The sequence below is a fragment of the Perissodus microlepis genome, chromosome 20 (genome assembly GCF_051167445.1).
Source record: "Perissodus microlepis isolate ML-2025 ecotype Zambia chromosome 20, ASM5116744v1, whole genome shotgun sequence".
Classification (NCBI taxonomy): Eukaryota; Metazoa; Chordata; class Actinopteri; order Cichliformes; family Cichlidae; genus Perissodus; species Perissodus microlepis.
Window position 1 is genome coordinate 28,345,907 of NC_140480.1, and position 26,523 is coordinate 28,372,429.

At 40.7% G+C, this 26,523-nt stretch overlaps 1 protein-coding gene across 1 annotated transcript; it reads right to left on the minus strand.

Moving 5' to 3' along the window:
* Positions 1–510: 510 nt before the first annotated feature.
* Positions 511–26,161, minus strand: LOC146364792 (inactive dipeptidyl peptidase 10). Its single transcript, XM_084916657.1, has 25 exons — positions 25,813–26,161; positions 20,240–20,354; positions 18,824–18,919; positions 18,550–18,644; positions 16,946–17,017; positions 13,018–13,070; positions 12,343–12,424; positions 11,758–11,878; positions 11,503–11,657; positions 11,142–11,239; positions 10,850–10,973; positions 8,374–8,415; positions 8,188–8,292; positions 7,472–7,563; positions 6,606–6,653; positions 4,501–4,619; positions 4,361–4,408; positions 3,967–4,065; positions 3,623–3,689; positions 3,292–3,486; positions 3,138–3,192; positions 2,944–3,043; positions 2,776–2,834; positions 1,948–2,020; positions 511–1,849 (listed from the first exon to the last, which is right to left on the minus strand). Exons 1-25 carry the CDS (start codon positions 26,062–26,064, stop codon positions 1,632–1,634), a joined length of 2,583 nt encoding a protein of 860 aa, XP_084772783.1. The 5' UTR covers positions 26,065–26,161; the 3' UTR covers positions 511–1,631.
* Positions 26,162–26,523: the final 362 nt, after the last annotated feature.

A 26,523-nucleotide genomic window follows, 5' to 3' on the forward strand; every position in this document is an offset into this window, starting at 1 on the left:
ACTTCCAGATGCAGTACCATAGTCCCTGTCTGTCATATACTTACTCCAAATCCACAAAAGCACTCCTTCTGACCTCCTCTATTCTTCTCTAGCAACAATCTGAGATCAACCATGTCATCTGTACTGTTCTTTCTCTGCATGAAGCCATACTGCTGCTCACTAATCGTCACCTCTCTTCTAAATCTAGCCTTCTCATGTCTTCATGGTGTAGCTCATCAGCTTTATCCCTCTGCAGTTAATACTTTACAATACACTACACTACCCATGTTCTTTAAACTCTATACCAGTAGCTATTCTCATTTCCTCCAGGATCCTCTCACTCCCTAACATTCTCTATTAGAAATACTCCACATGATACTAAACAATCTGGTTAAAAGGTCCACTGTCCTCTCTCCTAGTCTTCTTCCATACCCCCCACATGTGTGTAATCTGGAACAACCTGCTTTCCACTCTTCATCCCCTTCATCACTGCCCTTACTTCCTCATTACTAGCAAAGAAAGCAAAATGTATTTTCACTGTAAAATGGGAAACTTTATTTTCAAGGATTTATGGGGAAAGGGATAGCTGGTTGTCTACAATCAATGGCATTCTTTTCATACCAACTGCATGCATGGTTGACAGACTGATGGTCAGGCCCAGCATCTGTGGACTGTAACATAATGGCTCAACAGTTTGTTTCAAGGAATACTTTAACTGTGCAATACATGAGAAATGGTTAAAATGTATCAAAACAGAAATGTACTGCATTTCCAAATACAGTACACAGGCCTACAATTGTTTTCATTCTTAAACTGGAGCATTTAGTATAAATACGCTCAGCCTCAAAGTCATTCATAATCACAAAATGCAAACAAAACTAGTGGATAAAGTCCACAAAATGTATTTGGCACACTAAAAATGATCCTTATCTTAGTTTATTTAAGCCGGGAACACACTACATAAAAAAAGAATTTGAAATAACTGATTTTACAGTGACATCTCAAATACTGTGCAGAGTATGCATAGCTCAGTGACCAGTGGTGACAGCTTGTGTTGTAACTTAACTTTTGTGATGCAGACATCTTGCATCACAGCTGTCCCAAATATTTGGTTTTGTAAGACTGGACTCGTTCAGATGGGGTGATCCAGCAGCTGATTTATTTTAAGCCTTTTAACGGCATTTTATGCAAATCACTAAACATGCAAGGCTGATTCATCTCTTACACTGAGTTTCCTTTAAAGTGCGTCGTGTATTCCCGGCTGTTGGCAGATTTTGCCTTTGCAGGCAAGATTTAAAATCAGCAAAACACCCAAAATGCAATGTAAACTAATCCACATCATGCAGCCATTACGACATGCACGTTTTAAAATCTTTGTAAACTTTCAGCAGAATCATTAGCTGTCTAGTAGTCCACATCTTCTAAAGTGAATTTTGTAAACAAATAGGGCCTCAAACATACATTAAAACAGCAGGAACTGTGCAACACATTATACAGTACATCAATGTTTCCAGAAGTTATAAGAGGTGATCTGATGCGGTTGGTCCCCACTCCTGTGCTCTTGCGCCTAATAATCCGACCCAAGGTAATGCATTAGATGGCATACAATCCTTAGAGTGTCCCTTCAGAAGAAAGAAAGGGGAACGCTGGGCTCAGTCATCTTCCTCCTCCTCATCCTCTATGGGATCTAGGAGGGGCCTGTGCTTCAAGCAGGTCTGGAGGTAGTTCACCACTGTCCGCTGGAAGTGTTTGATGCTGCGGGGCTCTCTTAGGATGTGGCCTTCATCTGGGTACAGCTGCAGAGAGTAGTTGGCCTCCACCTTTACCAGACGGCTCAGGAGCTCAGCGCTGTGCTGGAAGTGTACTCTTGCTTTGGATGAATACACACAAACCCACAAATAATGTAAGGAAAATTCACCCCCCAAAAATATAGCTGTCACATTTTTCATAAAATGAACACGATCTCACCGTCTGCAGTTCCATGCAGAATGAGGAAGTTCTCATCTTTCAGCTTGTTAACCTCCTCCAGCATGGAGGCAGTCTGAAAAGATTACAAAAGGGGATGAGATATTGGGTACACCTAAGCGAAATAATAGCAGTCTATCACACTGGCTCCGCAGTAAATCCCTCCTTGACAAAAAAAGTTTCAATGTTTAGTATTGGTTTAACTCTCTACCCCTTGAAAGTAGACTAGAAGTAACCCTTAAACGACCTAAGCTCTTTTCTGAACCGAACAATCAGTTTCTGGGTTTCTGTCATATTTCAGGGTTGCTTACATAGCAAAATTACTGTGTCTATATGAGATGTAAGTGAGGGTGGTCTTGACGGCTATCTTTGAAAAAAAAAAAACAACAACAAAAAAACCCAGTAAAAACTAATCTAATGGTCATCAAATCATGTATTTATTGATACACATCATATACTGAAATGTCAAAACTCATAATTAAGGTTACTGGTGAGGTTGTTAAATGTCGTCTTAATCGGGTAAAAAGTTAAAGGGTGGTGATTCAACTTAGAAATCTTCCATGAGGCTGTGGTTTTTTGTTCAGGACAATTTTATCATCAATGTATTTATAATATTTCGCACCATTCATAAATCAGCGAGGGAACACAGTACAATTCAACAGCTCTGCAAACTAAAGTCTCCAAAATGACCATAAATTGTTATTAACAACTTGGTAAAATGGTTTCGTTATTAGTGATTAACTTGCAATCAACTTCAAGTTATCTCTTAACCTATCAAAACACACTGAGACACCTGAATGTCTCAGTTCTAGACTAACTTTTGAGTCTCACCAAGTAAGCATGTTCCTCCTTTGCAGGAAGTCCCAGGTACCTCTCCGAGAATGCAGCACCTTCAAACAGTAGAAAATTTTTTACTCTGATAAATTAACAGCCTCTGAGTTGTGACACAATTTTCGTAGCCCGGTTACATGAATAGTTAATGACAAGATCTCTGCTCACTGTAAAGCCTGAAGTCAGTTATTGGTGCCACAGCAGCTGAGCACTGGAAGAGCTTATCTGTTGCTGCCAACATCTTGAGAGTTAAATAACCACCAAATGCCTGTATTGAGAAAATGAAACGTGTTAACATCAATTATATCTGCGATGAGTTTCATCCAAAGGAAATAAATGTCTAAAATGAAAAGTGCCATAACCTTTCCATAGAGGGCCATCCGGCGATCGTCTATATAAGGTAGCTGCATTAACAACCTGCGGAAACAACGTAAAAGACCTTTAGTTTTTCAATTACCAAGATTTATTTTTATATTTAATCTATAAATGCTTCTGTTTTAGCATAACTGGACTGACTCTATAACTGCCAGATAATCTTTGACTCTCATTGAGCCAAGTTTGCGCAGATCCACAGCAGTGGTCTTCTGTCCACGGCCAACCCCGCTCCTGCCATCCACCCAGGCCAAGGCCACGTTGTGCATGCTGGAGAAGACCTGAGGCCAGTCGAGGGCAAACTCCTCCGTTACAGACTGACTGCCAGGAATGCCATCTCTGAACAACAAGAGGAATAGGATCAGCAAGTGTGGCGAAATCTGTTAGTCTCGGACGAGCGATGAAAAGATTAGGGGTCACAGGTTGCAAAACAAATGGCAGCTGTCATTTATCAAGCTTGTTTAATGATACTTACACAATGATGAGGAGAGGGTGCAGGTTGGCCTCATACCCCTGAGGTAGAGATAGCTTCAGGTGCAGATCTACAGAAAGGAAACAGGGCTTGAAGAAACACATTTGTCTGCAGATATTTTTTTAGTTACTAATTACATCCCAACCAAAGGAAATTTTTACTATCACTCACAACCAAATAAAACGAATTACTGCTTTGGTCAATACTTAACTACAGTTGTCCCTTCCAGGCTGAGATTCTTGTTCTGCCAGTGCTCCATTGTTTCTACTGATATTAACTGATTGCTTAAGAAGTATACTTCTTCAAACAGAGTTTAACAAATAAGTGCAGCGGTGTCTTTGTGGTACCATGGTTATCTGCTGAGAGTGTCCTGAACAGAGTCTCAGGGAGTCGTTTGTCCTCCAGAGCTTTAGACAGACGGCTGTTATCTTCCAAGACGACATACCCTGTGGAGATTAAAAGACAAACAAACCCCCCCAATACTGTCTTAATGTTTTTCCCCCATCAAGACAGGCGCAGCATGCCACCTGGTTCCATATCATCTTCACATAAATGGCTCTAACTGAGAGCCACAAGCAGAGGGCAGTGTTCACAAGCATGACAGTAATGGATTTACACTTGGGCTCTGCTTGAATGTATTGCTCTCTGTAGGCTGTCTGGGGAAACTGCAGACAGCCGGTGTGTATGTGTATATGTGTGTATTACTTTACCATTACTGAGACAAGAAGATCTAACACTCACTGGAGGGTTCCTTTGTACTGTGAACCGTCACTTTAGGGATTCCTGGGCCTGTGGATTTTTCAAATTGACATTATAAAACCAACTGTCTGAGCAATGCAAGCCTGTATGTGTATAAATATGCGCGTGCGTGGGTGATTTACCCAAACAGTAGAGTGTAAAGTGGGTTTGATTGGGACTGAAAACGGCTTTATAGAAACGGCATCCATCTATGAGGTTACAGGTAATGCACTGGCGCTGAAACACTCCATCTAAGTCCACGCTTTGAAAAAAAGAGAAGAGATTATTGATCACATTTCAAAAGAACAGGAAAGTCTAAAGCAGTTTGATTTGCTCCAGGAGTGGGACAAATGACAAATGACAATATAAAGGAAAATGTCAATGTCAAGAGACAGACTGTTCACAGAGTTGACTTTTCAGAAACAAATGGGGTTCAATAAGGTTAGACGTAAAAGTTGTTATACAGATTGCTCTGTTAGGCGGTGTTGAGTCTCTAAATGTCTCTCCACCACAGTGCTTACAAATTACATACAGTATTAATCATAGACAAAGTTTAAGCAAGCCATCTTCCCTTCTCTATAATGGTGAAGCATTTCCCCAAGCCCGAAGGTATGTAAGCTCATAAAAAAGATATGAAAGCTAGAAGGCTGATGAGGGAACAGACAAGTGGTTTACCATAGGTGAGATCATCTGTCTTAAATGAGTCTGGCCCAAGCAGCTGGTGTGGCTCATATACAGCTGATGCAAAAATGTGCAGCTACTCTTTCTTAGCTTTATTTGATAATTTTATAGAAACATTAATGACCCCCACATGATATCCTGCTAACATTCCCACTAAACATCGCACCACTTTCTTTGGTTTTAAGTAAAGTATCTTGACAGCTATTGCCTGGATTGTGATAAAGTTGGCTTAGACATTTATGTTGCATTTGAGATAAATTAAAATTACTTTGGTCATCCTCTAATTTCTCATTTAGCAACATCCTGAGGCAAAAATAAAAAATTAGGTCTGTCACGGTTTATGGCCAAGTTCCCAGAGCATTAATGACATTTCCACCAGCCTCAGCTGCACTTTCTGTTATCTTCTAATTAGCAAATGTTAGCAAATAAGAACAGCCTCACAGAGCTGCTAACAGAGCAGCAGACTATAGGTCTAATTATATGTTAGAACAAGTAATGTTAATAAGCTAAATATCTAATTACCCTGACTACTGTCACAATGTTGCACAAAATCTACATCAGGTCAGTGTCTATGACAAGCAATTTTAACACTTAAGTGACCTTTTTGTAGTTTCATTTTATGTATCAATAACTGCATTTCTCCTAATGCAACGTTTAATCTTGAAGGTTCCACATTTACATGACTTGCTATAGCAATATAAAGTACTGTAAAGTAACTTTTATACTTTTGGCTGTATTTTTGACATCCTGAATTAACATTCTGGACCTAGACATAGAAAAACAGGTCTTTGGTCAAGAGTCAGGTACTTCTTTTTAAGCACTCTAAGCACTAAAACAACAGAAGTTGACCAGTATGCCCTCCAGCTGAAAGAGCAACAGCGATGAATAATAAGAAAAAAGTAAAACAAAGGTCTGATGGGAGTTAAAAGATCAGAGAGGTTAGGAGGTGCTAATTCATACAGTGATTTTAAAAACAGGCAATAAAATCTTTACATCAATACTAAGATCACCTGTGAGGAAATGCAGAGAGGTGAATATAGTTAATACGTCTTAATTAAATATGCATTTTTTAGGTGACTGCAAAGACTAGCTGCCACGTACATAATTATACAGCCAGTGTGAAATGAATGAGGGAACCACCTTCTTAAAGTCAGAGAAGGAAATGAAGCTAAGAAAATGATTCTGACAACTGATAAGTTTATTTTCATTAAATGAAAAGATTTTTTTTTTGCAAAGGATTAATGGTAGCCAAGGTCACCACAAGGCATGAGACAACAAACAATGTTAAAAGCAGGTTATTCAAAACAGCCAGAAGTGAGGCTGTGAAATTTTAGTTGGTTTTGGAGTACATCTCTAATTAGTAGTTGAGCTGAGAACTACTCTTTGTGTTTTTGGAGTGGTTTTTAATCTTTCATTCATCTTTCAATGGTTTCAAACATCACTTTAAACAGAGGCTCCGTATCAAGGTCTGCCTACCCTTTGGGTCCCTGGGCCTTTACCCCCATTCAAACCATTATATATCATAATCCATTACAAACTAAAATTACAATTTCAGATCAAACATTACCTGTAAAGGTGTCTGCTCTGTCTGGATTCCTCTGTGCTCAGGAAATAGCTGAGGAGGACAAAAACAAATCATAGTCATAGCACGTTACTCACAGTATAGTCCTAGCACTGCAGATAACATCTGAGAGCCCCTACTTCATCCTAATTATTCCAGATATCAATAATTCATGACAAAAATCTATTTACAGCTATTTACATACTCCAGCATGTAATAAAAAATCAGCCATATTTATTTTCTAAGGCAGAATTAGAAATGATGATTTTTCTCACAGTACAGTATTTCTCATGCTTACCATCCACTCCTGTATAAATGTAATCATAGGATTGTACACTTGTGTCAAATGTAAGTAGAACACTGTAAGTCAGAACTACTTGTCTTCAGGCACAAAGCAGCTACCTGGGGGCTTTGAGACTGAAAATAACTGCCTTTCTTTGCTTGTCTGCCATGCTCACACCTCAGTCAATCAGTTCGTGTGGGGTTTCTGGCCCCAGCAGGATAAAGACAGATTTAAGCAATAATCTGCTCTGGTCCAGTCTAAGTAATCCTTTACGCTCTTCAGATTCAATGCAATGCCTTCCAAAGTCAGAGTTAAAGCTGTTTCCTTTGGGGTATTTAACCGAGCTCAATCCTACATGTTAAAATGGCTTTTTAGTTATTTTTAATTACAATCACGTGTGTTTGGCCTGATAAAAGAGCCTGCTCCCCAGAGGTTGACACATCTAGAACTTATTCTCAGCTCACAGAGCATAATTATGGCCAGTGTTTGACTCTACTATACCCGCTGTCACTTGTGTGTTCATGGTAAGAAGCAGAGCACTGATAAAGCCTTATTCGCCCCAGCACCACACACTGTGGCTCACACATACATTTTTCCAGCCTTCTCGTCTAGGGTGCAGAGCACGGTGACGTCCCAGCTCCCTGATGTCAAGAAGCGAGGAGGGACAGAGGGGATGGCAGGCTGCGTTAGACAGAGACACAGAGATAAAGAAGTAGACACCTTCGCTGACTAAAAATAGGCAGAAGGATACAGCAAGAATGCGCCAGAAGATGACAACAAACACGAAGAAAGGGTCATGAAGTTCAGTCGAAGAAACTGACACAGAGGGAGGTGCAGGCAGAGTACTTATAATTATTACGTTTTTTTGGGGAACTAAAGTTAAAGAGATATAGGAGAGAAACCTCAGAATATGAGCCCAAAAACTACAAAGGTGTTAACTTTGAAAAGATAATTTTCTCCTGCATAGTTTATGTTTCTTATAAAGCATCATTAAACATGTTTAATTACCCTGCTCAAGATGAATGAGCTGTAAAATGGAAATAAACTGCAAAGATAAAAACAGCGAAGGACCAAGAAAATATTAATCTGCAAAATCACTCTGGGGATAAAGACTCAATTGTTTGTATAATTAGGGGGAAAATAAATGCAATCAAATAGCTTTGCCTGTGAAAGAAATGGAGGAGACGGTGAGAAAAACACACTTTAGCTTCTATGCTGAAGAGATTAGCAATCACAGTGGGGGCATTTATGTGACCTCCCCCAAATGTTAACAACAGCTTATTTTAAAAACCTCCCAAAACTGACCTGGGCTGCAAGACCAGCAATGTGGCGAAACTCTCCACGAGCACCTTGTTTTGCTGGCAGGATGGTATAGAAAACAGAGCCGTCTGCTGAAAACAGTGGCACATCCTGCCACAGAAAAGCACACAGTCAAAAGAAAGACAGAAGAAGAGGAGTGAACAGATTTCATAGGACAAAAGAACAACATACCTGTCGCTGGTTTTGCATTATGTCCATGGCCATCTTGTGTTTCTGTGAATTTTAATTTCAGATAAGGTAGAAAAACATTAGTTATATGAGTTATAGTCAAAGGAGCTTGCAAAGAAAAGCGTCTGGACTTCTTTACGCTTTTCTTTGCAAGCTCCTTTGACTACGATGACCTGGATGACTGAGAACCTTCACAGATATATGAGTTATAAAGTGCTTTATACCAATAAAAGTGAACTAAAGCAAATGAAAATAGCGTAAAAATAGAAATTGTTGTGGGTTAGTGTTCAGCTTTTATTCTTTAAACTTTTTAATTGAATAGAGTTACCCGAGGCTCTCAGTGTATTAGAGATAGATAATAGTAGAGGAGAGGGCAGTAAACACTGAACAAATATGGATTACATTCTTTCAACTTTTCTCTAATGTTTACTGTTTTTTCTTTAGCCTTCAGGATTAGTCAATTCTGTTAATGTGTTTTTATTATTGGACTCCAGTACAGCGTGCTTTAGCGCAACCTCTGATAACACATCGTCTGACTGTCACGCACAAGTCATTCTAGCTCCCTTTCCTCTTCCTTTAAGCCAGCTTTCTTTTGATTGCTTGCCCCTCGCAAACACAGGGTCTGAACTGTATGGGCGGGGCTTTTGTGCTCACACAGAAAAAAAACTTCGAGAAACCAAGCATTTAGAGCACTCTAGTACGTCAGGATTTGGCTTCCAGGGCTATGCAAAAGTCTTGAGCCACCCCTCAATTCCTCATATTTTTCTGGGAAAATGGGAAATAGATGCAGCAATGTACTGAAACATGCAAACATAAATAGAAATACAGTATATATGTCAAAAACATAATTTGTTCTGGTATTGAAAGGTGGATCAAAATCTGTACTTTTCTGTGTTCATAATTCAGTTTCGATAAGATCTCCAACACCCCTGGCTGAAGTGCAGCCCTAAACCATGACAGAGCCTTCACTGTGTTTTATAGCTGCAGACAGTCACTGTTTGATCTCTCACATGACCCCTTCTATACATACTGATGACAATACAAACCAAACATTTTGAATTTGTCTTCATCAGTCCACAACATGTTCTCACTCCCAAAGCTTAACATTTTACGCTAGGTGACAAATCGTCAATATATTACGCTTCTGGCCACCCAACACGTCCCTGGATTACGAGACTGGAAAAATGAGGAAACATGAGAACCGCTTGGAATGAATCTACACATTTACGTTTGTTTTACTTAAATGGCTTTGGGAAACACTATCTAACATCGTTAAAGTGCTGTTTAAGGTTAGGGATAAGGTTATGGTAAGGGCTGGAATACATGGCTGGAACGTATATTACCGCGGGAGTGTCATTCTACTGGATTACATCCATAACTCGGCGCGTAGCCTGAGAACGCGGACGGACACCTTTCATGTTCCTCAGGAACACCACGGTACGTGACAAAACGTCATTATATTACACCTTGGGAGTGAGTCCCATTTCTTCTATAACTATCAGACTGTAGTGATGATGATTTGAACCAAAATTTTCAAAATCGAATCCACTGGTTGTAACTTGACAAACCTCAGACTTTTTCTCTTTTTCTGTTTCCTTTCCTTAAGAAAAACTCTTGGCAGCCACCCTTCCACTGAGACCATTTCTTCATGAAGCTTCAGTGAACAGTAGATGGATGAACTGAAGGGCCAGATGGATCTCTTAAGTCCTGTGTCAGGAGTTTGCTGGATTTTTCCCCACAATTTCCTAAGTACATGACTTTCTGTTCATCTTCTGTAGATGGGAAATGAGAACAAATTGTGCTTCTCGGGACAGGCTGCTAGTAGGAAAGTCCCCAGAGATACAAGTAAATTTGTTTATTTGCTAAGTTGTCTGCTATGTGTAGACACAGCAGTGGTTCATCCCTTGAATTAGATGCCACTTTTATGCTCGAATGAGTCATCGTTCTGTGTTACTTGCCTTAACAAACAAACAGAGATTCTTCTGAAAACGGTCAGGTACAAGGATCGAACGGAAAATGAGGGCAAAAGCCGCCAATGTCCAAAGAAAAACTTTAAAAGACATTACTTTGAAAACCTGGAGAACTCTTGCTCAAGACCTCTTCAAAAAGTTACAAGCGAGTCTGGCGCCTTGGAAGCAAAATGAGGCCTCGCTTAACATTTTTTCACAGTACTGTATATATGACAAGAAGGAAATATTAAAATAGGTCCCCTTTAATATAATATTTTGGAATATTGAAGTGAGATCTGTGAGGATTTATAGAAGAGCAGCAGGACTAAAATACTGCAGTACATCACTGAAAATTCTTCTCATGCAGCAAATGACCTTAAATATTAATCCAGTCAGTGGAGATTTGGGAGCTTAAGGAAATCAATCTTAACTCCCAACACTGTGTAAATGAAGCAAAAATTCTATTACAGCTGTATATTGCAGCAGAAGGTGCTCAGATTACTAATAAGGAACAAGTGATGACCGCTCACCTCTGAGCATGCCCCTGTGGTAGCCTCGCAAACACAGAGCACAGATTGGTTCTGTGCACGATTCAGCCAACGAACTGCGAGCCGGGTGCTGCTGATCCAAGTCACCATGGATATGTAGTTGTCTCTGAAGGAAAAAAAAAAGGATACATGAAGAAAGTATTAGAAAGTGGTGCAAAGAAACTGAGAGAAAAAGAAAAACAAGCAAGAAAACTTTGGACACGTGTAGTAATTTCAGGTGTGCTTTGAATCCTTTAAGGCTTATTCTGTTTCAGCATTTACAAAGGTGTACTACCTGGCTCTGAGGGAGTCCGGAGGCATCATTTCCAGAGTGTGAGCTGGACCATACAGATTCACCACAAACAGACTGACTGATGGGATACTTGAGCCAGCCTGTGAAGAAAAAACCCCCCCAGATCAAATAAACTTTATAAAAGCAAATCTTTTTAGTCATGCTAACAGCAAGAGACCAACTGCACTACTTGTCAGTCCGCTATTTTGGTTCAGGCTGAGGCACAGCTGCTTCAGAAAGACCCTTTGTTTTTCCCTTTATAGTTTATTTTATAGTTTTGCAAACTCAACTTCAAATGATGAAACAGTGGCATTTTTCTAAACTGCCTACACTTGGTGACTGCAAAGTGCTTAGCTGTTTTCACCTTGGGGTAAGGGAAGAGCACATTGGAGGGGTAGAGACCACCTAAGAAATGAGGTATTTCCATCACAGGTGTAGCAGAGTTGTTGATGCTGAGGTATGCAAGGCGGGCACCATCCACAGACCACCAGTGGGCGGCATATTGTAGCAGCACCTCCTCTGTTTTGGAAGAAAGAACTATTGTAATATCAAAGTAAAAGTATGAATCTGCTTTTCATGACTGCTGCCGTGGAGAGTCAGCAGGTGAACTACATTTTACCTTCATAAGTCCAGTCAGAGAGGCCGTTCACCACGTATTGCTCCTGGTCAGTGGATGTAAGACGCAGGGGTTCGCTGGTCACACTCGGTTTGTAGTAGATATCTCCGTCAAACACAAAGGCCTGGCATGAGCAGCACAGACAGAAAGCACCGCCAATCCATTATCAAAGACAGCAAGGTTGCAGACTTCATTGCTGGCTCCATGATTCGAGAAGCGGACACCCTCCAAGAATGAATGAATCATTGGCTAGCACACACACACGGGTGGGAGCCAATACATCTTCACTTGCCAGTTAATAAGCTGCAGATGAGCACTGACATAGCAGCAAAAGCCAATTACATTGCAGGTCAGGTAGATGAATTATAGATGTATTATGAGCACAAAACCCCATTACAGTGCGACAGTCACTTCAGGTGGAGTTCATTGTATAAGATATTGTACCTTTGACGTTATGATGAATAAAATTATGTCAAATGGAGGATGCATTCAGCATTATTATGGATTTTAAAGGGTGATAAACACTTCCACCATACTGACAGTTTTAATTGATGCAGATGACAACACATGAGTAAGGCCCTCACTTACCAGCTGGTTCCCCTGAGGTCCCCAGGAAGCGTACTGTAGTGCTGCCTTCTGCCCCTCTGGAGGGCTGAGTTCAAGCAGATCCCTGAAACACACACAAAAACTCAAACATAAGCCCTCCATTAGGGAACACTCTCCTCTTTGAAGCCATCCAAGGTCCATCCAAGCCCTGCCCTTGAGGGAGCTACTGCACTGTGAGAACAAAGGGGCAAGATGCAGAGAGGGAAAATGAAACAGAGAACGGGGCTGATTCATGCAAGAGTGCAACATTTCTTTTTCTATATTTCTAGCCACAATTTTTTTTTTATTTCCTTAGGACAGGCAAACATTTTTCTCCAAGGCATACTCGGGCAATATTGCAGGTCCTCCAGAAATCCTTTTCAGAATAACTCCTTAGAATTTCAAGGGATCACCCACAGCTACCAAAGAGTTTTTTCCCAGAGATAATGCTGAATATGATTCTCAGGCAGTGAAATCTGAAGTACAATACAAACCTTATAGAGCCTGGAAAGAACACTGACAAATGAATGGACGTCTGAAAGAAACATGAAATACTGATTCAAATGAAACACGCTTTGGGGAAAGTTTTTTATTTTTTTTTCAATCTGCAGGTCTGCTTGCATTGGTAACGCTCATGCCCAGTGCAGCCCATGCATTAGCAGTGATGATTCCACCTACCCATTAGCCACACTGTAGATAGCATAGGAGGCAGTGAAGGACTGAGAGAACACCTGAAAAAGGTAGAGGATATCATGCACAAAGGTGTGCCGCACATAGATGAAAACACATACTTAAGTGCTCACACATGCACCTGTGCATGTACAATTAAGGTTAAATGCAAATGAGACAAATATTATGACAAAAAAATTTACAGTTAAGCATAAGCAACAAGGAGCTGTGTTTGCATCATCTAAGTGCTTCTGAAATCACTGCAAAGACTGAGTCGAGTGGCTTATTACCTGGCAAAAAGGAGCAGCATAATTTTATTCCAAAATTACAAAGGTAAAGGTTTAGTGAGCCTATAAATATTTCACTGATAATAGTTATATTTAATATTATTCTTTCACCTAACCTAGAATGGAAGTGGAAAATTGCTTCGTGCTGTAAGTATTTGCATATGCAATCATTTTTAGTAGATGGTATTTTAACACTCCCCTACTTTTTATTGAGCCAATCACATCTTTACGTCTTAGTGATATGGACTTAATTTGCAGGAGTCATTAAACTACTGGCAGCAATTTCATCCATATTACATCATAACTGAGATCTCAAGTGAATAAGAGAAAGTCGGACCTTCAAGACTGAGCAAAAGAGACAACACCAAAGACATGGCATGTGAAAGAAAAGCACAAAAAACGAAGACAGACATTTCCATTAAACAGCATCGTTAAAGTTAATATCCTTCACACTGAGCTCTATAGTGGCTGGCAGCTGTGTCGCAAACCTTAGAAAAGCATCAGAAGCTCTGAATAATTAAATTAACACGTGTGTGAACGAATTTGTGCATGTAAGTGTGTCTCTTAACCGCAACTGATCAAAGCAATAGCTAATGAATTCAAGGCAAAATATTGATTTGCACACCTCTTTTTTTAAGCAAAGAGTTGGAAGCAGCATTTGCCCACTGGCCACTAAGGGCCCCAGCCACCTGGAAAACCAATCCCTAAAGAAATTAAATGTCACATCCTCTATACAACACATTTAGTAGTGAAATTGGATTTTTTTCCCCCCTTCTTCAGTGCTGTCTGTTGTTAGAAAATGCATGAATGGAGTGACACAGCGCTAAAGCTGCAGGGATAAAGGAGTGGAAATAAATTTTAAGGCTATCTAAATGAAATCGAAATCTGATTGTAGCATAACGGCTGCGCATGAGGGGCTATGCATTAGGTGGAGCAGAAAAAGAGCTGTTCACAACACAAAACAGGAGCAAGAAAAGGAAGAGGATAACATGAAGTGGTGGACACAAAAGGGAAAGTGAGGGAAGAAGATAGAGCGAAAGAAGCCGCGACAGGACGTTAAAGGGGGGTATCAGTCTTCAAGACCAAAGGGGGCAGCACTGCCGTCAGCACCATACTAAATCAGCTATTTGTGATTTGTTTAGAAACCAAAAGATTCTGCTTGTGATTTAACATCACTGGCAGATTCTGTGTTATTGTGTGTTTGTGTGATAAATAGAAAGAGAGAGTGAGAGCATCTGTCATAAAGAGGCAGAGTGAATTCTAATGTGGTTGCCAGTAACATATCATAAATCCTCCAGATCGCGCTGCCTGTCAGCCTCCCTTTTACTACCCACCCCCTCCATGCTGCCAAATAGGGGGGTATGGGCACAACACATGATTACATTGTCAGAAGATATTGCTGGATAATGTGACAAAGACTGCGTATAGAGATTACAGCACCCTTTGCAGGAGCACAGTTATTAGAAGCTTTTGTACAACGTAAAACTCACAATGCGGAGATAATAGCATCCTTCCTTCTCAACATTGTTCCTGCCTCACATGCATTACTTAGCAGCCCCACAATGCGCTGCCTTTGATACAAGCACCCATCAGGGTTTGCTGCAGAGTGCAGACCCAACTCCCTTTGCTTTTTATTTGTCCCGAAACTACACTGTCTTGGCAGGCACCGGTTCATTTGCCTCCGCTCATCAATCCTGGTAACCTCCACCGCCGCTGAACTATTTCAACATCACTCATTTGAAAATATGTACGTCCTCTCTTTTTTGCCTTTCTGCTCTCACACACACAGAAAAGAAACTCTTAAGGCAAACCTCTTTAATTCAAATAAGCTTTAAGAAAAGATATTTTCCTGTAGGAAACCTGCTTTCTCTTGTTCCTATGTGTGGCAAAATTCCCTAACTGACTTATGCACATACTCTCTTATCAAAATCCATTTATTTTCACTCACAACTCTCCCCTAAAGCCTCTAGAGGTAGTACAAAATCCAAAAAAGCCTTTTAACTTTACACATAGCCTGCACACACATTTCTCTCTCTCTACTACAGCTCTCTCCTTCTAGTATCTCGGACATTTTTGGGTATTCTTTCTGACTAATTTCAACTGGGCATTGTATCTAAGGTCAAGCGATGCATATCCCATTTGCAAACTCCTCCATCGTTACTGCCTTTCCCCACTGCTTTCTGTTTTTTCCTCTCATTCCCTACCACTCTCTGCTCTTCTGAACGGCAAAGCCGCTGCCTGGCGCAAACTGCTTCAGTCAGCACAAATCCCCCCAGAGATAGACAGAAAAAAGTGAGTGAGGAAGATGAAGCAGGAGAAAGAAGGAGGCAGCCACAGAAAAGAGGAGCATGGAGGAGGAATAGCCCCCGCGCACACTGACAATATGCCAGCCATGCTAACACAGAAATTCATTTCTAAATAAACAAACGATTCCAGGTGCCATGCCCATTGTCTCTGATTTCTTCGAGTATGCGCACACTCTGAGCATACAGATTAGACAGGACATTTCCTGCTGATATCAAAGGAAGTATGCTAATGACATAGAGTACGATCAACCAAAGCAACCCACAATCTGGGCACGGATCTGAGCCCTTTCTCTATAGAAATGTGTGAAAGCTGATTGAATCCCCACTAACTGCTCAATAATTTAGTTAGAATGGATGCACTGTGTTTGTGATGATGCTGTAATACAGCAACAGGCTCATTCGTTCCCCCCACACAGAGAAAATATGATACGCAGTGATTAGAGCAAAAGCAGGTCTCTAAAGGAAACCCAGAGAAATGGAAAAGGCTGTGAGGTTGAATAAAGAGGAGACCGAGAAAGCATAAAAATCTGTTTAAAGATTGTTAATAAAAACGTAGGGAAATGTGCTGAGAGCCTTCATTTCCTCCTAATTCTGTTTTCTTGCCTCATCGATTACTTGCACATTACACAACTTGCCTTCCCTTTGAAGAAAGATTCACCTATTTATTAACCATGAGAGCATTTAGAGAGCGAGGTGGCTGGTGGGGGGTGGAGACACCGAGCTACGCGGTGTTAAAAGTAAAGTGAGCAAAAGATCTGTGTTTTGTCCACCCCAGCGCTGATCTGAAACCACCTGCAATTGAGATTCTCGTCAGATTCTCATTAAAAATCCCCCCCCCCCCGCGAACAGGCAGAAGTGATTTCATTACTGCAGCTCCAACTTCACTCTTCATCTCCTTGATCTCCCCTTCCCCCATTTGCACTTGTGTGCTAAACTCTTCGCGGCAATCACATTCAAAGCTTTCCTCAACTCCCTGCACGTCGTGCCATCAGCCAGTTTAAATATTCAGCCCCTCATATGTTAACATAGGTCATCGAGCAAGTGGTGTTATGGAGCTGAAGATTGCTGCAGTTGCATAAATGAGCTCACTCACACGCTCTTTTCTCCTCACACTCCTTCTGTTCTTGCTCTTCTCCTCGTTTTTTCATTGAGGCTCTGATCAGGATGCATGCCGCAATTGTTTTGCTTGTCACTAGTGGCCTGTCAGACATATGGTGGTCTGTGAGTCATAACAGCTTGTCTTTGATACTAGTGGATAATTCATGACCCTGGATAATTTCTGGATAAGATTGATGATTCTTTCTGGGGAAGTCTGAGCCCACTTGTCATTCAAAGGCAACTTACCGGTCGAATGTTATATGCCAAGAGGACAAACCTCTTGTCTGCAGACACTTGGAACTGAGTAGTGGTCAGGTCCTACAGAAAAAAAGACAACAACGCTTTATTAGAAAATCTTCTTTTTCATTCCAAAATGTTTTAGAATATTTAGTATGATAATTCCACTTTTAACTGCCTTCTAACATTTCAAATAAAGCCTGTGACTGTTATTCTCTGATGTTGAGTTTTTCCTCAAGAATCATGTCTGTCTTGTACTTTCTATAGCTGCTTTACTGGAAACATAAGCAGCCCATTATTATGATGCCGATAATGCATTTATAATTTTGTGAATTCTGCACATCTTGCAAATGCCACATAAAGTCCCAGAGGAAAGAATATGATGTAAATAACGTGGAAATAATGTGTTTTTCCAAGTGACATTGAATAAACTGAGCCACACACGCACATTAAACTTAATAACTGTCATATATCCTGTAATTTTTGTTTCCTCTGTTGTGTACGGGGTCTCCAGCCTTTCATGTATCCAGAACAAAGCCAAAGACCATCAAATATAAATTACTGCCGACAGAATATCAGTCTTCTTTTCACCATTGTGGTATTCACTAAAGCAAAGATTTCTTCAGTCCTTTTATTCAGTGTGTAACAAGACATACACAGAAAACTCACAAATAACCAAAACTACTGTTTGTTCTTCAGTGCTATAAAAAAGCTACATAGCTTCAAACATTAATCTACTGTTCTCCTTCACATTTCGACAGTTTTAATGTTTTATATTCTAGTTTAAACCAAGTAGCTGTGGGACGATTATAGTTTAGTTTAAAATTCTCGAGGACATTTTCTAGCTAAAACTCCATGTCACACTAATTCCTTCTTCAGATTACTGACTTCCTCCATAATTCATGACTTAATTAAAAATCCCTCTTACAAGCCAGTTTTGTGTCATGAGAACATGTGCCATGTGTTTAAGGCTTGTGGTGATTTAGCTTTTGCTTCCCATGTTTTTGCTTTCATTAAAATCTTCATTCACTCGTTCTTCATTGTCTCTTATACAGGTACGAAACTCTTGGAAATAAAGTTTTACTGATTTAATGTGAATTTTTTATCTTAAGGATAGACACTATATTTAGGTGGATCTGTCTCAGCGATTCATTTATTTAAGGAAATCCTGTATACTTCTTCATACCAAAAAAAAAATCTTTTTCTGGAATTGGAAACAGCAGCAAAGATGAAAAAACGCTCTATCCCAAAACGAGGAGTGACTTCTCAACCTGACAACACAGCCCTGCTTTAAGCTCCTCGGCAATGACCCACATAAGTCTGTCAGTGTCGTGCAGAGGCGGCGTTCAAAATGATGCCCCTGCTTGGGAAATTCTCTTTGAAGGCTCGTATTGAGGGCTCACAGAGCAGCCAGATTGGGGGGGAAATTAGACGATGCTGTCACTCTTCCAAATCTTTTTTTGTCTGAAGTGTGGGATGTGGAGCAGTGGGAAATACAGCATACTCCTCTTAATCTGTCTATTTGGGCATCAGTGTGCCCAGGTCTCTGTGGATATGATCAATTGTGTATACTGAAATCTATTCTCTAAAAGTTTAGTGTTCCTGTTACTCACCAGGGAGCTGTTGTCCAGCAGAGTTGTGGTTAAGTTGCTGGTGAGGCTGAACGACAGGACATGTCCCTCTCTGGTGCGAAGAGCAACTTCGTTTTCTAAAAAAAGTTGAGTTCACAGAAGAAGGTCTTGTGCTATTAGAATGAAAGAACAGAACCAGTGGCTGCTGCTGCAAACCAGTGGCTCAGTCGTAGGTGACCTCATTAAAGAGGCGTCAGACTGTTATGAGGACTTTATCAATGAAGAGTGATTTGTGAGTGAGAATATGGATCCTTACCATTCAGCCATGCCACACAGGGGTTATGAATCTTAAACTCTTCACTCTCGAGGTCCTCCATCGTGAGATGGGAGCGAAGTAACAAGTGAGACTCGTCTTTAAAAGCAAAGAGACAGCGATAACTAGCACATCGAAAACTCTCCTTTGTTTACAGAAATGCAAAGTCTGAGGCTTTTCGCAACTTGGCCTACATTCCTGCTTCATCTTGGATTCATATTTTGCATTCTCAAAGTTACTGTTATTATTTTGCAACACTCAGTGGAATATTTTCTATAATGTAAGGATGGGGGGGAATACCACTGCGAGCTTGCCTAAAATTATCAGTAGTAAAACAGACATCTCAGTTCTTTAAAGGGACTCAGTATGGCATCAAGCACAGTACAGCTACAGGAGCATCGGTGCATTTAATATTTGTACGTGTCATTACCATATTATGAGCACAGGGCAGATGTCTCATTACCACATAAGTCTCAGTTATGGAGCCATGTTGCTATTTAAATTTAATAATAATTCTCCTCTCTTGAAGAAGAACATTAAGAGTTTCATGAGACTCCAGAGCTGTCCACGCAGAACTGTCAGTAGCCCAAAGAAACCACCTCACTCAGTCATTGAATTCAGTATCTGAGTGTGTGAACTAATCTATTATTAACCGTCACAAAGTCGGACTTTTAAATCATAGCACGGTGCTTTAAGGGATATTTTGGCATTTGAGTCAACTCATTTTATGATTTCCCATTAAACATTTTCCACGTTATTAAATACCTACCACTACTAAAATGCAATTTACAACAACGCCCTTTTCCTTTTTTTGGACTCCTTGGATCTGAATTTATATTCACTGAGCAGCCTTGGGGGAACCGCTAACCTGGCCCGACAATAACAATCTACCAGCAGCTCTAATTAACAGAATATATCCTGTTTGTTTAATCTTTACTGAATCTAAAATGTGAACCCAAGAAGTCACTTTTGGAGGTTTTTATGTTCTCTCTAGTGTGGCTGTATAGCTTCCTGAATTCGTCCTTGGTTGCCTGGCAACTGCTCAGGGCCAAGAAATTGTCACCTAGATTAAAATCCCATAAACGGTTGTATTTACACTGTGTTTTTTTGTCAGGATTAAACAAACAGGAGAGACAGCGTTAATTAGTGAGCTTTAGAGGTGCTGGTAGGAGGATGCTGTTACTTCTGGAAAGAAGGGAGCTGGTTCCCTCTGTTTCCAGTCTTTATGCAACTGAGCTAAGCTGCCTGGCTGCTGGCCTCATATATTCCCTGCCCTACTATAGACTTATGAGGAGTGTATGCAATCAGCACTGCATTAGAGGTTCTTCAGTGCTCCTTAAAACATCTCCTCTCTGCTATGATACTCTTCCCCAACATCTTTCCAACTATTTTAACCATTTTCTTTGTCCACATTCTTACCAGGTGTGAGGAGGATGACGGAGAGAATGACCAGAGACATAACAGCCAGGATCACCACCATGGCGATCCCTATGCCCTTCCAGTTCCTCGGAGGACCATCTGTACTGCCCAGGTCCTTATGTTGAAGAGTACACAAACACACAAACACTGTGATGAATGCGAGAACAGCTGAGGAGGAGGACATTAGTGCTGCTTCATTTCCACAGTCACAGAAATTTCTCCCCGACAGGCTCAGGGGGCTAAGACCAGCCTTCAGCATCGTAGGGCTCTCACTGAATTACACCAATTTTCCATATGAGAACAGCACAAAATTGCTGCATATGAGAGATATGGCTTTAATTGCGGCACCAATTTTAGCCACTCCGTAATTTTTTTTTTTTTTATCTCTGCTTCATTTCACCTGTTACATGACTGATGGGCCATGTGGTACAGCTAAAACAGAGGGGGATGAGTTAAAGAGTTGTTGAGAAATGTGTTGTTCTTGTGTGCATTTACAGAAAAAAAAAAAAGCTATCTCATACTTCACCTCCAAAGAGCGGCTTTGTGTGTCGGGATTAAAAACAACAGCACTGGATGAAGTTGTTAAAAAGGCAATAAAAGGAAGAAGAAGATAATATGATGAGCAACAAACAACAAGCAATTACCAAGAGAAAAAAATTTCAAACTTTAGATTCTAGTCCTCGTGTACCCTCCGAATGCAATCAGGGGAAACTGATAGAATGAGCCTGCATCAGTATCAGTCACAATTAAACACAATTGTGTGTCATTCCCAGGCTGTGCCCTGCTCCCCTCATAATGAGTTGCTGGCACTGCTGGAGCCACGCGCCTGCTGGAGTGTGAAAGTTCAGTCACAAAGCAGCCATAAAACTCAGGCTTCATTATTTCTGTTCATCCCTTTGACTTGGCCCTCAAAACCTCGCTGGTCCTGATCACTTTCCACCAGGCCATCAAGAGGAGGGCAGCGGAAGAAGGGCATATGGGGTGCACTGGTCAACAGATTGCTGCTCTTCCGTGCTCCCTGCATGACACCAGATGCCCCAGTTCTGTGCTATACTATCCTTGACATCAGCCTTTAATATCTTAGCACTTTCTATCCCCCACACATGTGCCCTTACCTTTCTTCACTGTCTGATTTAAAGCCCCCGATACTTTGTCTATTAAAGTGCTGAAAACTGACAATGTACTTACATAGCTGGAGTTAAAATGTCTGGAAAAACTCATTTCCATGTGTGTTTCTTTATGGGTCCAACTGCATCAAAATTTTAGTTCTGAGACACATTTTTTACCACTTTCTAAAAGATTACATGTTTTCACACTCAGGGCCTGCCAGCACAAAACTCCTGCCAAGGTCTCATCTTTAATAGATCTGCTCGGCTGCAGTATCGTAACATGTTCAAAATTAAAACCAGTTACACCTGCAGGGCCAACTTGTAAGCGATGTTTGAACTTTCTGTGCAGGCCAGAGCTAGAAGATTGATGTCGAAGGCTGTGTATCTCCTGGCTGGTCTAACACTGTTTTATCACATTCTCCTGCCCTCTTGGTTAACAATTGCTCCCCAGTCTGCTTCTGTTAGATAAAAAACCTATAGTATGTGAAGACTTTGGTAGAGTACAGTTACTGAATCATATTGCACAGTTAGCACTTTTGGCTAAAAGTTTGAAAAACTGCTATAAAAAAAATTGAAGGTCCATAACAAAACAGTGGATATGCTGTAAAATGCAGTCATTATTAAGCATAAAATAAAACTGCATTGTTATTTCAGTCAAAACAGGCATTTTCAACTAAAGTCTTCACTTAACTGATACCACTACACTTTGTTTTCATTTGCATGTCCTTTCTCTCTTTATATGAGCAATATGAGACCTGGAACATCTGCCTAATGAGATGCACAGCTCTTATTATTCTCCTGAGCACAGACATTAAGCTATACTTCCAATTAAGGTCGCGCTGTTGTTAAGGCAGACAGGGGGAATCCCAGATTTCAGTATATAAGGAGTTTTGTCACGCTTGTATATGAGGTACAGAGCAGACAGACTGAGCAGAATCCCCAGAGTGAACATTGGCGAAGCTGCTAGTGCCTACTGGCTGCTGGTCACAAAGCATGTGGGAACCTAATGCAGCACAAACTGCTGTCACAGTCGAACAGATGACAAGCTGTATGACAGACCAGGTTTATCTCAGTCAGCACCCTGACGGACAAGCAAAAATATCTCCATGTGGGTTTTCTGCTGAGCCAAACCACAACTGAATCACACATAGACAGTCTTTTTATTCAGCCTGCGTGATCCCACATGAGCTGGAGTGGAATCCGGGATGTGGTGTCAGTCAAACACCAGAGGGTGCAAGATTGCAAATCAAAGGCAATACCTCTGTGGATAACTCATCCTGAAGGCATCCCCGTGAGAGGATTTTTGGCGAACCACGCAGAACTGAATTTGAAGAGAGAGAGAGGTCTTACATTTGCCAGCAGAGCCACAGGCTTTTCATTCAGCCAAATCATAGAATCAATAATGTGTACAAGGTCCAAGGGGAAACAATTAACAGTGGGAATACAGCCACTGAGAAAACTTTTAGATAGACACTCTTCGTTAAACACTGTTTCCTGCAATATATGACAGCTCCTAGTGGAAGAACCTCACAAAAACTAAGCCTGTTTTGTGCCTTCTACCATTTTGACTTAGAAATTACACTAAATAGAAGCAATTGTTTATTTACCTGCACACAAACAGACTCAAACAAACTGGCCCCCTTTCCTCAATGAAGTGCACACAAAATCAGACAATTTGAACTGTATTGATCAAGTTTGCACACTACAAAAGCAAGTCACGCCAAATACAATTACTCAGTCTGCACAGCCATGCACCACAACCGGGTTGCGCAGAATCCAGGCGGCGCTCAGAATTCATAAATTAGGCTCAGGAGACCTCCTTAACTCCATCTTCTGTGTCTTTGAAGCATCCAACAATAAATCACATGCAGGGGAATGAGGAAACCAATGCAGGCTGTTCAGGGATTCTGCTTGTAGATTTGCATACCTCCGGGCACCCACCCTACTCCACCCCATCCCTTAATACTGGCCAGTAATGTTTATTGCACACAAAACATTGGAGAAGGCATCAACAAAATAACTACCAACATATAAAAGGGAGAGATGTATTGGCAGTCACATACAGCCCTCGATATAAACAAAAGCTTCCTGATTTTAAGGATTCACAATAACAGGTTGCAAGGGACATCTGCAGATAACCCACATATGCATTATCTTGTCAATATTTCCCCTTCCCTTCATTAAAAATGAAAGTCATCATTAGAGCAGACTGCTAACTTTAGCATAGTTTGAATAAATGGTAACCAAACTGCTGTAGTAATGAGATCAAGACTGATCCGTATCTAAGGCTGTCTTTCATGAACTTCAGTGCTCTAACTCACTGCACCAGAATTATGATTTTTAGTTTCTTATCCCCCCCCCCAAAAAAAAAACACAAAAAAAACAGTAGGTGGTAGGACACCATATGGAACAGGGCAGTTCTTTTTGCCCTCGAGGCTATTACCAGACAATGCAGCAAAAGCCTTAGTGAAATGAAAGGCTGCTTTAGCCTCTACTGCTGCAAGGCTGCCCTGTCTTCTTTTCATGCTCCCCATCACACTCACGAAAATTACTGTACAAAAGGTTGCTGTACAAGGGAGCTTTTCCTCAGCGTGTCCAGCCACTCAAAGTGGCCAAGCTCCTGCCTTAGGAAATAAGCAGCATCAGTAAAAACACATGTGGGAGAGCTACGGGTGAGATATAGAGTTACAGTACAAATAAAAAAAAAAACGAACATGCCATTTTTTAGCAAGCTCTAAAGGGATACCAGCAAATGATATACACGTAATAGGTTCAGTGTAAGAGCTCACAGTGTCATGTTGGCACTTAACCAGCGTTAAGGATAAAAAATATTGCTGTCACTGCTAGTTGCATTCCTTAATGGCAGGGATTTACTGAACCACAAACAAAGCGCTATGTTTTTCTGACACAAATATGCTTTATTTTGTTGATGATTGTCACATTAAGTGGAATCCACAATCCACTTTGTACATTCTCTATCTAATATTTTGACACACCAACACACGACACAAGTCATTTTCACTTTTTTCTTTTCTGGTCCAAAGGCCAAGAGACAGATGGTGCCTCGTGAGGCTGTAGATTGCAGTCTTGTAATACTAGGCTTTATAGTGTCAATAGTATTTGAACTTCGCTGACTTGAGACAGGTGAGAGTCTATAACCCAGTGAAGCAGCAACAAACCCTCTTATTGAAAATGAACAAATATTATTGTCTCATTAATTGCTTCGCGTATTGATTGGAGACTGCACTGAGATGCTGTGTCACTTGCAGCTAATGGAATATTTATAAGCCTCACAGCCGTTTGTGGCCCTCTGAAAGAGACAAAAGTGCAGAAGGATTACAATAAAAGATTCTTTTAGACTATGATTTCATTAATACTTCCTCTCATCAGCCTGTAAGTAAAAGACTTAAATATAAGTGTGTCACTTAATGCCAGACATCTCCGTGATCTGTATCACAAATAGGCTACGTACTAATTAGATATAATTAAACTACTCAATCTAGTCTCTTGAACACTTTCACCTTCAGGGTAGCCGTGTTCTAATGACCACTTGATTGAAACCCTTTCCCAAGAAGAGTGACAGTTTGACCTGTTCATTATTTGACTTGCCAAGATTTGAAAATGGACTCTGCTGAAGAGAAACAAAAAGCAGCCAATATAAATTCCTGAATAATTCAAGATTTATTTTTTAATTTAAGGGTTAAATTCAGAGTTTACAAATGATGCCACCTAACGTACGTGTATTTTTAATTTTACATTAAACCATTTATAATGCAACCACACTTACACACCATTGGTGAATGAAAGGCAGAAATGAATCTTGCAGATCACATCCTGTGCAATAACATTTCATGTAAATGCATATCAGTGAGCTCACAAGTTGTTTAGAGGCAAAACTGTCTACTCATGAAAATACATGAATGTTACATTTGAATAGGGAATCTGTATGGAATCAGAATTACAGATATTATGGAGTATGTGCCATAACTAGCAAGGGTTTAAAGTGTAAAAAGAAGGTATTGGCTCATAATCTTTGCTCATTGACAACACATCTATGCAGCAGAGGGCTGATCAATCATACAGCGCAGCCTGCCTCTTTATCACTGTGCAGGTCCACGCTGGAGGGGACAGTCTCTTAGAACAAATTCTCACGTCTGACTGTTGGAGGAATGGGCATTGTTTCTGGTGCAGATATTTTGCTGAAAAAGTCTGCATGGGACAGAAAGACAATGTAGGAGTGACAACGACCGGACGTTAGCCCAGCCTGCACCGCAGTGCACAGAGTCAAGCCTGTCCAGGTGATGGATATTAACGAAGAAAAGTGTGAACGGGCGAAAAGGCAAAAACACCACACTGCACATCACAAAACACTCCCTTCTCTCACACACATACACGTGCTCTGAATCTAAAAAGAAAGAAAAAAGAAAAAAAGTGCGGACAAAACAAAAGAAAATGCACACATACCAGATCCGTGGTCATATTTTGTTGAGTTGTTGCAATCATTGTTATCCGCTGCAAGCTCTGCTCTGCCTCTGTAGCCTCAAAACTCGCCGAGCTGCTGCACTGTTGTCTTGCGGAGCCTTTTCTATATCCTCTGCTTCTTGCAAGTTTGTCCTCGGTGGGCTGGTGGTCCCCCTCCCCACACTCAACCAACCCACTCCCTCTAAACGTCTCTCTCCGCCTCAGTTTCTCTCTGGTTGGGTGCCTTTCGTTCATTCACTCATCTGTTTTTAGGCTATTAATCATGATAAAATATTGTTGGGCATGTAAATACAACCGTGGGCGACTCCAGCTGTTCAGCTTTTCCAGTCCCCCTTTAAAATGCGTAATTATAAGACAATAAAACATGTTGGAGGTGATATAAACCAGATTAACGTAAAAGCACTGGCAAAGGTTAGTGCCATAATTTAATAGCGTGAGTATTGCTTCTATAAGTAAATTAAAGCGCAGTGAACGCCTATTTTAATATAAGGAGTACCACAATAGGCAAGGACCTTTATATAGACACATTTAGCCAATCTGTCATGACTTGACTAGCTCATACACAATTATGAATATAATATGGCCAGAGAAGAATAGTATTGCTTTAAAAGTATGATTGGAAAAGTTAAAAGTTAAGGATGTGTGTTTTAGGGGGTCGAACAGAACACATTTATTATGGAAAAAGTGAAACTA